This window comes from Budorcas taxicolor, chromosome X (genome assembly GCF_023091745.1).
Source record: "Budorcas taxicolor isolate Tak-1 chromosome X, Takin1.1, whole genome shotgun sequence".
Classification (NCBI taxonomy): Eukaryota; Metazoa; Chordata; class Mammalia; order Artiodactyla; family Bovidae; genus Budorcas; species Budorcas taxicolor.
Genome location: NC_068935.1, coordinates 14,882,118 through 14,894,145, shown reverse-complemented (window position 1 = coordinate 14,894,145; position 12,028 = coordinate 14,882,118). Strand labels below are relative to the sequence as shown.

The following is a 12,028-nucleotide window of genomic DNA, read 5'->3' as shown; positions in this document are numbered from 1 at the left end:
TAATGCCTGACTTATCTGGTCATGGGTTGCCAGGGCAGATGTACGAGCAGCCTGGAAGGTGTATTTTAGAAAGCTGAATCTGGCCATGTGTGCAGAAAACACCTGAAAGTGTGTGGGAGCAAAAGAATTAATACCAGTTTACCTATACGATTTCATTCCATCCTCACTCCCGCCCTGTGAGATGGGTACTATTGTTTTCATCTCCAGGAAGTTGAGGCTCAGAGAGATTTACCCATGACCACCTGGATGGTAAACTACAGAGGAGGCATTCCAACCCAGGCCGGCTTCTGAAGCCGATGTTCTGAATAACTACAGTGATGAGGAGAAAAACAGAATAATTACAATAACTGATTACAGCCAACATATACTGGATCCTAAAGATGTGTCTGGTTGAACAAACGACACATTCTTTCATTCAGCCTTCACTACAGCCCTGTGAGATAGGCACCATTATTATCTCATTTCACAGATGGGGAAACTGAGATATGAAAAGTTATTTGCCCCAGGCCATACAGCTAAGTGCCAGAGCTGGGACACACACTAAATTGATCTAACTCTAAAGCCCAAACTTTTCCACTTTAAGGTCTACTGCAAAAATACTGACATTAGAGGATAAGGGCCTGAGCTAGAGTGGTAACCAAACATTCTATAACAGTGGCTACTGAAGGCTGAGTACAGAGCTATCATGAAGCAAGCAATGACAGCACTTCCGGTGGTCCCCATTTCCTAGTCAAGAAGTGGTGCTGTTGACAGGCCAGGTCGAGTCTCAGAGCACTGGTGATGGCCATGGTGGAGTTGTATTTGGCTTGTGGCACCAGTCACTCACCTCCATTGGCGCCCTCTGCCATGTGCTTAACTCCATAGCAGCACAGGGGCCTCAAAGTAGGGCACCCGGGGCAACGGTCACAAGGACCATACCCTACACGGATGGATGCAAAAGTCTCAGACAGCACTGAAACAAAACAGACTTAAATCTCAATCTCAGATCTTTACCCCACTAGCTATTTGCTAAGTCACTTAATCTTTTGTGCCCGTTTCCTGCATGTCTTTAAATGGGAGGAATCATAGTACCCACCTCCTAAGACTTCCATAGGAGCAAATGAAATAATAAAGGAATAAAGTGCTTAGCACAGTGCCTGGCACATCGCAAGTGCTCCATAGTAGTAGTGTTATTTGCTCAGTCTTGTCCAACTTTGGGGATCCTATGGACTGTAGCCCACCAGGCTCCCCTGCCTGTGGAATTCTCCAGGCAAGAATACAGGAGTGGGTTGCCATTCCCTTCTCCAGCAGTAAAGAATCCTGCAATGCAGGTTTACAGTAAAGAATTGCAGTAAAGAAATCTGCAATGTAGGAGACGCAGGTTTGGTCTCTGAGTGGGGAAGATCCCCTGGAGAAGGAAATGGCAACCCACTCCAATATTCTTGCTGGGAGACTCCCATGGACAGAGGAGCCTGGTGGGCTACAAGCCACAGGGTCACAAAGAGGCAGACACAACTGAGCACAGAACAGAACATTTTTGTTGTGGTGCTGATTATTCTTACTAGTTTGTCAGGACCCACCTCCCAAAAAGATATCTGCCGCTGGTTACAAGTATGTGTTATTTACCTAGGCAGGATCTGCAGGATGCCAAGACTAAAAAGAAAAGAGAAGAGAATGCACTACTGAGAATTCAGTACTACTGACAATTCAGCATCACTGCATCTTCCCCAGGCCTCAGGCCAGGCTGGGAAAGGAGGCTGGCCAGAGGAGCCAGGGCTGGACAGATTATAGAGGAGGGAGTGACGTTCCCAGGCACCCTCTCTCCCACCCTCCTGCTTCCTCAGTGCTCTGTTTTTCTAAGCCCCTGCCTTCCAAATGAGGAGCAAATGGGGAGCTGCGAGGGGCTCTGCCCAGAGAGCCCAGCACCACATGGGCCACAGGCCCTGGACTGGATGGCGGCCAAGAGGGAAAAAAGTGTAGGAGGAGAGCTGACCCAGCAACAAACTGTTCTCCAGAGGGGACCCCCATCCCAGGCACCCAAGAGGCTGGGTCCAAGGCTTGGCACATTTGGGACATTTGGACTTGAGGGCAGAGGCCCCAGGAGCCATTTGCTAGTTTTGCTCTGGCGACAGGCTTGGGTGGGAAGAGAATCGCCCCCGTCCCTCCTCTCTCAGAGCAGAGGCTGTCTTGTTTCTCGCCTCCATGAGGCCCGCGTTCTGGTTTCTAGGCTTCCTGCCGGCGAACCCAGGGACCCTGGGCCCAGAGGCAAAGGCTACAGGGAACAAGTAACATCTCCTTTCCCGAGGTGAGAGCAGAGCCTTTTCTGGACTTTTCTACCTGGCATTCTAAGTCCTCCTCTAGTTTCCTGCTGGCCTAGGCTCTCCTTTTACCCTGCTTGGCCCCCTTTCCACACCAGATCCCCAGTAGCTGGGCAGGTAGCTCAGTGGTTAAGAGAACAGGGACCACCTGAGTTCAAAGTTCAGCCTAGTCACTTTTGGTTCTGTGACCTTGTTGTTCAGTCGCACAGTTGTGTCTGACTCTTTGCGACCCCATGGACTTGTAGCCCACCAGGCTTCTCTGTCTGTGGGATTCTCCAGGCAAGAATACTGGAGTGGGTTGCCATGCCCTCCTCCAGGGGAATCTTCCCCACCCAGGGGTCAAACCGATGTCTCCTGCGTGCACGGTCGGATTCTTTACCACTGAGCCACCAGGGGAGCTGCGATGTGACCTTAGGCAAGCACCTTAACACGTTATTCACAAGAGGCATTTCAATGCCACAGACATCAGTTTCTGCAATCCGCACCCCCAACCCCTAGTCAATAATGTGTTAATCTCACCAATAAATGAGGCTGGAAATAGCATTTTCTTCACAAGGTTGTTTGTGAGACCAGTTAATCCATGCAAAATGCTTAGAACAGTGCCTGCTACATAAATGTTTAACAAATGTTCTGTCCTGTTACTATCCACTCCTGTGCCAGGATTACATTCCCTCTTCTGTCTGCCCACATAAGCCCCTCCCTGCTCAGTCGTCCCTCTTCCATGAGGCCTCCCTGGCACCACCTGTTCTCCTGACCTCTATTACACTCCCCAGCAAAAGCAAGGACTCTGGCATGAACAGCACTAATTATGAGTCCCAGAATAACATATAGTCCCTTGCATGCCTGCTTAGTCGTGCTCATCTCAGAAGATAGGCATCAGTAAGCAATACACAAACACACACACACACACACACGTGTGTGTGTGTGTGTGTGTGTGTGTGTGTGTGCTGTGCTTAGTTGTTCAGTCATGTCCAATTCTTTGCAACCCCATGGACCACAGCTCCCCAGGCTCCTCTGTCCATGGAATTCTCCAGGTAAGAGTACTGGAGTGTGTTGCCATTTCCTCCTCTAATCTAGTCCCTCAAGTGTGGTCAAATTTTATGACTGGGACCCACAGTAGGAAATGTTTGTTATGGCATAAACCAGGACATGCATTTATATATCTTTCAATCTAGATCTAGAGATATATGACTAAAGCAAAAGCCTCACAGAATAATATATGCCCTGACCTCATGTGTTTCACTCTTCCATTTGCTGTTCAGTCAATTTGTTAAATGCTGGCTGCAACCCACTAAATCAATTTTAAGCTCTGCCACTGGTTGTGACCCACAGTGTTCCCTGTGATTAACCCTATATGGGATGGGACTGAGACCTTCAGAGGCTCTAAACCATGAAAAGATTACAGGTGAAAGGCGTGACCTGTTTACAGAGTGGAGGTCTCTAAAGGGGAGCTACAGTGGAGGGTGCATGGAGGGGCTTGGAGGCAGAAGGCTGGAGAGGAAGGCTGGGCTTAGGCAGCAAAGGGCTTCAACTGCCACACAAAAGCGATTGGACATTTCCCATAGGCAACTGGGAATCACTGTAAGTGTTTAAGCCCAGAAAGAGCAAAGTACGTCCCATGTTATAGGAAGATCACAGGATGAGCTGGGAGGAGGATGATTGGAAAGACCAAGTCAAGAATGGGGGAATCTATCTATCCATGTGAGAGAGGATGGATGAGACCGTAATTGAAGAAACAACCAGAAGAATGGGGAGCACAGAGGAGACAAACGTGAGAAATGGTTTTCTCATTTTCTCAAGCTCCAAATCAATAGGACTTGGCGGCTGAGGCTTTTAGCTTGAGTGACCGGGCCAACGTGATACTGGTTATCGAGGCAGGTACAGAGGAGGTTGGTGGGAACAAAATCAGTTCAGTTTTGGAACAGGTTTGAGACACCTATCAGGAACATTTCAGGCTGGAAATATGTCTCAATTTTTCATTCATTGAATAACACATTAATGGGACTGGACATTTCTATCTTGACAAATAGGGACATTAAAGAAATAAATTAATATCCACCATTGCCATCATTTCAGGAAAGAGAGAATATTTTGCCACCAAAAAGTTTTAAAAAGGCAGAATGTCAGAATAAAGGACAATCGTTTATAATTAGATACATTGAGATTATTGAAAAACTCTACTTTTGATGTTTTTCCCATTTTGCCATGACCCGTTAAAAACATTACTGTGTATCAGCTTTGTTTGTGGATTGTAATTGACAGCCACATATTTGAGAACTGAGCAGAAGAAAAGTCAGCAAAAGATACACAGGGGGGTAGTTCCGGAAGTAGGAGGGAGATAGTGACCAAGAAAGAAAGGAGAGCCTCAGAAATGAGGACTTGGTCAAGAGTGCCTTTGGCCCCAGAGTTCAAAGAGATCATTGAACATGGCACTTAGGTGGTCATTGGTGACCTTTGGTAGTGCCCTTTCACAAGGAAGATGCGCCTGAAGCCAAAATGCAGTAAGTTGAAGTATGAATGTGAAGTTGAGAAAAGTATAGACTCTACATTCAACGAATTTGAGGGTGAAGGAAAGAAAAGAGAGAAAAGGAGGGAGGGGAAGAGAGAGAAAGATATTGAGAGTTTGGGGAGCAAGAGAATACATTTAGGAAAGGAGGGGCTTAATTCTGGGGGATAACAGAGACAGGTACTTTATAATCAGGAGGGAAAGAGCTGGTATAAAGAAGCCGAAGTTTCCTGAAGAGAAGGGTCATAATGCCCGGAGGAAGGCCCCAGAGAAGGAGGGTGGATAAGGCCAAGGCCCGGGTGAACAGATTAGTCTTTAACGAGAGGGGCACCTTGTCCCCTGAGAAGGGAGGGCTGGAGGGGAAGGAAGTTGGAGAGGCAGGCCAGTTTGGGGGGAGTGGGGCAGGGCACTGAGGTAATTCACGCTTCAAAGCCTGTGTTTTCTCAGGGAAGTGGGAGGAGAGGTTGTTCTGTGGGTAGAGGGGAGGGGCAGGAACGTGGTAGGAGTTGAAGCAACTTTGGAATGTGGCCCAGGGAACGGGGACACTCGAGCTGGGGAGAGCTGAGGAGAGCTGAGGAGTGGACAAGGGAACGTGCTCCAGGGTGGTAGGGGGAACCAGGCCCCACTGACATTGACTGAGCCTGTCCCGTGCAGGTCTTGTCTCCCTCCCTAGCTGTCAGCACCGTGAGGCAGTCTGTTCCTCTTTATAGTTCATTCTCTTGCCTGGCAAGGTCCAGAAGTGTCTGGCCCAGAGGAGGCACCAAGCCCTCTCTGAGTGTTCTGGCAAAGCAATCACTGACAAAACCCAGAGGCACCATAAGGCTGTTAGGGGTAAGGGAGGTAGGATCATAACTGCCGTGACAGGAAGTTCTTCGTTTTGATTGTTCCAGACCTTTCTTGCCACCTTGCTAGCCACCTCACTCCTTTTATGTGCAGAGGGCAAAGGAGAACAGCCAGGTTCCCATTCTTACCCAGCAAGCCTTGTGGGTCCTTAAATCCTTCAGACTGAGGAGAGGTCCTCAAGAGGGGCAGTGGCTTCATCTCCCACAAGCTAAATGAGGCTGAGGCAATTCTTAGGGAGGTGGTGAGACAGAAAGATCCACAAACATAGGCCTGAATGCCACCTGAGCTCTAGGAGAAGATGCCAGGAGCTGGCATGAGGGGAACCCTCAGGCCTGCAGCTCAGGGGAGTGAAGAAGCTGGATGGTCCTGATTGTGAGATTGTGGCTGAATGAACACAAGTTCAAGGTGGCTGGGCATGAGCCCTGGGATCTGGAGGAATATCTACCTCTTCTCTCTCTCCCCGCTCCTGACCGTTTTCAGGGCACCTAGAAGCCAAAAAGATCCCCAGGTTTGACAATAGGTCTGCTTCTTCCTCCTTCACATGCCATCTCCTTCCAGCCCAGTCTCTTCATCCTGGCTCCCTCTCAGTCTCGCCCCTCCTTTGAGCCAGTGGCACAATACATGCACATTTTCATCTCCTGGAGGTAAATTTAGCAAGAACCCTCAGAGACTGAGAGAAACTCAGGCTTCCCATCAGCTCTGCTCGCCATCCCCCACTCCCCCCTCCCTCTAGATTTTCCACTCCAAGATCCAGGATCCCGGATCCAGCCTGCACTTACACAGATCAGGGACAGAGGACTTAGACCAGTCCAAGACTCCACTCATTTCACCACATGTAATAAAGCTCTGTTTATGGAGAACCGGTACAGTGCCAGGTCTCTGGGTTAGGTGGCGGCTGGGCTGTTACAAAGTTTTCCTTTGACTGAGCCAAAATGTATCTCCTTGTAGCTTCTACGCGTGGGCCTCAGTCCTGCCCTTTGAAGTCACACAGAACAAGTGTAATCTCATTTCAGTCAAATCCTCAGACATTTGAAAATGGCTGTCATTTCCCCAGCAGTTTTCTCTCCTCTGTGGATACACATTTCTTTCTTTCTTTTTAATTTTGTGTCTTTACTTTTTATTACCCAAACAGTATCAGGGCTTGTGGAACTTTTGGGAAAACTCAGAAAAGCCTAAAGAAGGAAATAAAAGTCTACCATAATCTTATTCCCAGAAAGCATTGTAACTTTCTCCTTTCTTCTAACCAGACTCTTCCTTCCCCCCTGCACACTGTATATTCTACTCTTCTTTTTTTTCTTACCAAAACAGGATCATCCTCCAAATTATGTGGTACAGGCTTCTTTTTTTCACTCTTCAATATATTAACCTTTCCCCAGTCTTCTACCATGCCTGTTTTAATATGAACCTGTATAACTGTTCAATGATTTATTAAACTGCCTTTCTAAAGTAAGACATTTGGCTTCTTTCCAGTTTTCCTTTGCTACAAAGAACACAGTGGGGTTGAAATTGGAAATGGGGGTTTTGTGAACAGAGAGAAAAACAGCACTGGGATCAAATTATTCACACTTTTAGCATCTTTCTTTTTTTCTAAACCTTCTGTGTTGATAATTATACTTCCTAGAACATGATTATGAGTGCCTGCTTAGTATTCGGTGATAAGGACTTACCCTAAATAATCTAACTTGTTTCCTATCATTGGACATTGAGGTGGTTTCTAATTTTTGACGATTACACACCTGGCTGTGATGAATATCCAAGAAGCTAAATAAACCTGCACCGGTGCTCGACACCGAGGTCAGTAGTCATATTTTCAAACCTCTGAAGCATAAGGAACCTGCCAGTAGTTGTAACTGCAAACATTTGGCAAAGGCCCAGAAGACTGTCTGAGGCTGAGAGGATTGTGACCCAGGTGCTGGGCTTGCCGGGGTCAGTACCCACTTACCCAGCGCCCGTCACAGAGTGTTCAGCCTGACGGGGCCCTTTGGAACCACTGGGCTTGCATCCTCCTCTCACACTAGAGGGAACCGAGGCGCCGGGAATCCAGGCGCCAGGGTCAGAGATGGTCTTTCAGCAGACCTCCTCCAGCACCCTGGCGCCCGGACTGGAAGCTGAGCTTTGAGATCAGCAATCCTACCTGGAAACCCCCGCAAATGCTGCCTGCACTCCCTTCTCAAACCACTGATGGCTGAGGCTGGAGAGGGGATTCAGTCAGGCACTTCTGCAAATGTACTGCCCAGTAAAGGGGAGGGCATGGAAAGAAGACTTGAGGTCCAACCCACAGGCAGTCAGACCAGCCCCACTCAGATGCTCCATTTTTCTCTAACCCGGGGGATATGCTTCATAGTGGTCACCCCATATCCGGTCCACCTGGCCAATCTATTTGGGGTTTGAACTGAAATAACGTGAGTCTCACTGGCCTCAGTTGTCCCTTCTCACTCGAAACCAGCTTTGCTACTGGTCTCTCTCCCCAGCGCCTGACAACTTTCTGTGGTTTCTAAGGCACTTCCCTTGTTCCCTTCCCTCAGGCCTTGCTACCACCTGGGGAATTCGCACAAATGGTGTTCGATTTGCCCCTTTTGTGTTTTCCTTTCTGACTTGGAGATAAAGAACCGCACCCCCTCCTGCCTATTGACTCTCTGTTTATTCAACTGGGAGAAATTTCACACCCAGGAACACGGGTATCCCTTCCCAAGCCCCTTTTCCTAAATCTTCACACACACACACACCCCCACTGCTCCCCAGGTATCTCATCCTGGCATGTCCCTGAATAATTTATGAGTCCAGGCAGACCTTATAAAAAGGTCTCCGAGGAAAAGCCAGAAAAGTGCGGGACACTGAGGAATCGCAGCCCCCACAGCCTGCCTGGCCTTTACACCCTAAGGATGGACCTTCCTGCCCCTGCTGCTGCCACCCCTGCCCTGGCCCTGGCCTCAGCTCCAGCCCTAGCACAGGGCTCCCTGGCACTGCCCTTCCTGGGAAACCCATCGCCCCTTCTCTCCTCTGGACAAGAAGTAAATAAATATGAACGGTAAGTGGAACTTGGCCTTGATCATTTGAACTCAAGCTTAGTGGGGTTACTGGGACAACAAAGGAAATGGGAAGTCCGGGGCCCCCCGGTTCTCCCCCTGTGCTCCCTCCACAGCTCAGACTCTAATATCTCAGCTGGCTCTTCACCTCACTAATCCCTCTGACTGACGGGAGGAGACTTGGGGACAGTGGGCATTGCCAAAAGCTGAAAACTAAGCAGCCAGGCCCTCATGTGCCAAGTTGCTCAGTCCACTGAGGGGCAAAGGGGAGACTACCAGGAAATTTGGATTGGACAGGACCTATGCTGAAGAGCAGGGAACGAGGTTCAAAGTGCCAAGAGGCTGATGACCAAGGGACTGTCTCTTTCCTGACCACACCATAAGCTTTCCATTTGCTTTTTTTCTTACCTTTTGAAGCCTAGTGAGGAAGCAGTGGACCCAGAAATATATTTGGCCCCTTTCCCCATCCCAGGAAGAGGGCAGAACTGTGAGCTCTACTTTTGGGGGCAGGAGGTAGGGGGCAAGATAGTTTCTACCCAACCCTCATGCATTCCTCCAAACGTTTAACCGTTCACTAAACATTGACCAAAACACCTACTGTGTACCAGGCATTATGCTTTGGTGTTGGGGATTCAGATACCATCAAACATAAATCTGCCCTTAAGAAGTTCTAAGGTAACTAAACAGATAATCATCCAACAGGTATGATAACATTGTTGAAGCAGAGGAGGGCCATCTGTCTTGACCTGGACTCAGGGTCCTTAGGAAAGTCTTCCAGCAGGAGATGGAATCCAAGTCAAGTTTTTGGAGGGCTTCTTTTCTTATTTCAGGGAAGCCAGACTCTTTCTCCTCCACCAACTAATCTCTCCTCTTTGTCCTAGAGGAGCTTCTCTTTGGAGGCCCTGGCTGACCTCTACAAATGACCTCCCCAGGCAGGTGAGGAAACGTGTGGATTTGGTGAGTTGGAGCCCCTGTCCCACGTGTTCACATACACACATGACCACGTGCAGGCACTCAAACCTGGTCCCTTCCCAGAGGGGCCCCCAACCTCTGACCTTTGACTTGGGCTGTAGACCCGGAAAAGCACTTTCCCAGCCTTGCCCACTTTTGATTCCCACAACAGCTCTAGGAGGAAGGCAGGGAGCCGAGGCCTCTGGGGCAATTTAGCTGTGCAGAAAGCTGAGCCCCAGAGCATGAGAGGGACATGGGCAGGCTCCATGGTGCATGTGCAGTGGGGTTGATGCTAGAATCATGGTCTCGTGGCACCCAACCGCGGCGTTCTTTCCCACCCCCACCCCACCCCCGCGTCTTTGCTGCTCCAGTAGAACTCTGTCCCCTGGATCATCTCCAAACAGGTGTTAGAAAAAGGACAGGAAAGCAAACAACCCCCCGGACTCTGTCCACTTGTTGTTCAACTAGAACCAGGACAGATCCCCTTATGGGGGGCGGGTACTGAACCCCAGAGATGTCTAAGGTCTCTTCTAGATCATCTTACCTACAGGTTGCTGACCCCTGATACAGAAAAGGCAGTTATCTGACCATGCACTTTGAGCCACATGCTTTTTGCTTTTGACAGGCCCCCGGTGGGACAACAGGTGCCAAGGTCACCAAGGTTGACTTTGAGTTCCATCACCCGGTCAGGTAAGTTTCTGGCACCAGGCACAGAGCCTGATGTAGATCTATTAGCCTTTTAAATCCTCACAACAGCACTATGAGGCAGGAGGAGGGAGGTACTGCTATGATCACTCTTTCACAGACCAGGAAATGGAAGCTCAGAGAGGTTAAGGGACTTGGCCCAGGTTGCCTTCCCTAGAGTCACTGTCATTGAACGCTAAGAACAAGCCCCTGTGGAGAGATCAGTGAAGAAAGCCTTAGTAGGAGATGGAGGACACGGGGCTAGAAAATTCTTCGCTGCAGGCCTTCTGGGGTGGGGAGTAGGGAGTGGGATCAGTTGCAGGCTTGATATATGCCAGGCCTGGGTCTCTTCACAGCTATAGGCCCACCAGACATGACCTTCCTGCATGGAGCCATTTTGTAACATTCCAGAAGGTTCTGTTACAAAGCTCCCTTTCTTCTTTTTCCATCTCACCCCATTACTGCAACTAGAAGGAGTTTAGGGGCTGGCTTCCTTCTTGGTCCTACTGACCCTTCTGCACATGGCAGCCTATGCAAGTTCGGGCCATATTTCTTCTCTGTCCACAGACTCTTTTGGCCTAAATCCTGCTCCTTTGACTACCTGTACAGTGATGGGGAGATTTTACTGCAGAACTTCCCTGTCCAGGCAACCATCAACCTCTATGAGGACTCAACCAGCGAGGAGGAGGAGGAAGTGGAGGAGAGAGAAGAGGAGGAGAAAGAGGAAGCAGATGGAAAGGGGCCAGAAGGGTGTGTGAAGGTACCAGGGTCAGCACCACACAGGGCCACAGCTCATTCTCCCTCCCTGCCCCGACCTGTCCCAACTGAACCAGTCAGTCTGATGGGGTTCATTATGCCTGGCAACGTTTCAGGGCATTGATTAGCCAGGAATCCCCAGGAACAGTTCTCTGGATTGAAAGTTGGGTCCTCAAGTTACCAGCTCACCCTGGCTACACCCAACAGGTCTGTGAGCCCAGCCCTCTGGCATCTTATTGGATTGCTGTTGTGTTGCCAATGAGAGGGTCCTAGGAACTCTAGGGGAAGGAAAATTTGCTTTCTGAGCCCCCCAGGGAGCAGATGAGGATGAAGCATGCCTATGCAGAGAACGGTCACTCTTCAGGGCTCTGACTCCCCAACCATTCAGGTGGCCAAGAAGTCCTGTCTTCCTGTGGTAAGCCTGACTTCTGGCTTCACCTCCACGGATGCAATACCAACACCAGTTGGGGTGCCTTTCTGACGGACCTTGCAGGAAGGAGAGGGGACATCTAAAACATCAGTCTACTTTGGGGACCTCTTCCCTTTCGGTTGTTATCTACTGGGGTCTGTATTTTGGCATGAGACGAATCAGGAGAAAAATAAACTAGATGATGTTTACCTTTTTTCCTGGAACTGGACTGATTTCTTAACTGAACTCTGCCCATGTTTTGAAGTCATGGGCACAGGGTCAGAAACCAGCTCAAGGCCAATCCATTGCTCTACCGGAGGCCAATTGACAGATCTTTCTTCACAGGGATGTACCACGGGAGGCCCAACAGGGGGCCAGGCCTTCTTGGTCAACTTGTGCAATCAGGTTTGATTAAACCTTAAAGACAGCTTGGAAAGGAAACAAAAAAGACCTCAGAGGGCAGCTTAAAAGTCAGAAGCAGAGCTGGAGGTGGGGGAAGGTGAGAGGTGCAGCATCAGCGGAGCCTTGATGATGAGGCTGTGCGTGTGGGGAGGGG

The 12,028-nt window shown here is 49.3% G+C and overlaps 1 protein-coding gene across 1 annotated transcript; it reads left to right on the top strand.

Moving 5' to 3' along the window:
* Positions 1-8,528: 8,528 nt before the first annotated feature.
* Positions 8,529-11,187, top strand: RIPPLY1 (ripply transcriptional repressor 1). The gene is made up of 4 exons (XM_052663451.1): positions 8,529-8,674; positions 9,554-9,629; positions 10,249-10,313; positions 10,875-11,187. The coding sequence occupies exons 1-4, from the start codon at positions 8,529-8,531 to the stop codon at positions 11,185-11,187; spliced, it is 600 nt and encodes a 199-aa protein (XP_052519411.1).
* Positions 11,188-12,028: the final 841 nt, after the last annotated feature.